Raw genomic sequence first — 1,140 nt, forward strand, 5'->3', positions numbered from 1 at the left:
CCCCCCGCAGCCTCTCCTCCCCCTGGCAGCACATTCTCTCCCCGGGGGGGGTCTCTGCTCTGTCCCCACCTGCCCGTAGATGCGGTTGGGCTTCTTGCCCCTGCAGCTGAGCAGGGCCCAGCGCTTGTACTTGACGTTGCAGACGTGGACGTCGTTGCCGTTGCTCTCCCCGAAGGGGATCCCCGTGCCCCCGAACACCAGCAGGTTGTTCCCGTGCAGCACGACTGGGAGGGGCAGAGAGAGCAGAGACACCTTCAGCTGCCCCTCTCCCAGCACCACGACCCCCTGCTCTGCAGGCAGGGAGGGATCTTCAGTGTGCTTCAGGTATTCTACCGCTCACAGGATGCGTTTTAGAGCTTTGAAATGCTCTAAAAGAGAGAGAATGAGACCTAAAATCCATGGTAACCAAAAGGCTTGCTTTTCAAAATGGCTGGTGAACAAAGAGGTCTATTTTTGGGTGCTTTGAGAGGCCTGCCTGCACCCAGCACCACGCTGCTGGAAGAGCAGGTGACTTACAACCATCAAGCTAAAAACCTGAAGAATACCTCTTGCATTTTAAAGTTTCCTTCCCCTCTGCCTCAGCCTGAGCAGAAGGAAAAAATCACAGCCCCGACCCAAACTCCAGGCCTGCTTGCAGAAGAGCTGGAAAAAGGATCCAGATTTCCCAGTTCCTGCCTGGTTTTGCATTCCATGGGGGCCACTGATTAAAATAGCTTCAGGAGCAGAGGCACAGGGATGGGATTTCCATACGTACGTGACATGGAGGCCAGTTCCCTGGGCATGTAGCCTTCAGTGCTCATTTGATGCCAGGTGTCTGTAGCAAAGTTGTACCTCCAGAGCTCCCTGAAGAGGGGGTAGTCTTCATTCTCTGGCCCACCGGACTCGTCGTAGTCAGGGTTGTAGCCTCCAAACACGTACAGGTTGGCGTTGTCCGCCACGCAGCGATGGCCACTTCTTGCTGGGGGGCATCTGTGACCTACAGCACGAGGAGAAGGGACAGCAGCTTCAGGGAAATGCCAGAAAAGGAGCTGAGCTTGTGTCTGAGAGTCAGGACTGCTGCTCCCATGAGTGGCTGGTGTTTAGCCATGGGGAAGTGTCTGACCGTGGGACACCGCAACCCCCTGCAGCTCCAGGCTGGGG

At 56.3% G+C, this 1,140-nt stretch overlaps 1 protein-coding gene across 1 annotated transcript; it reads right to left on the reverse strand.

Moving 5' to 3' along the window:
- Nucleotides 1–69: 69 nt before the first annotated feature.
- On the reverse strand, nt 70–976 carry LOC103768025 (kelch domain-containing protein 10-like; the record flags this gene model as incomplete). The annotated part of the gene is made up of 2 exons (XM_008935157.1): nt 70–224; nt 755–976. Coding segments are annotated over 2 exons (377 nt in total), but the record flags the coding sequence as incomplete, so codon positions are not given.
- Nucleotides 977–1,140: the final 164 nt, after the last annotated feature.

This window comes from Merops nubicus, unplaced genomic scaffold (genome assembly GCF_000691845.1).
Source record: "Merops nubicus isolate BGI_N331 unplaced genomic scaffold, ASM69184v1 Scaffold49802, whole genome shotgun sequence".
NCBI lineage: Eukaryota > Metazoa > Chordata > Aves > Coraciiformes > Meropidae > Merops > Merops nubicus.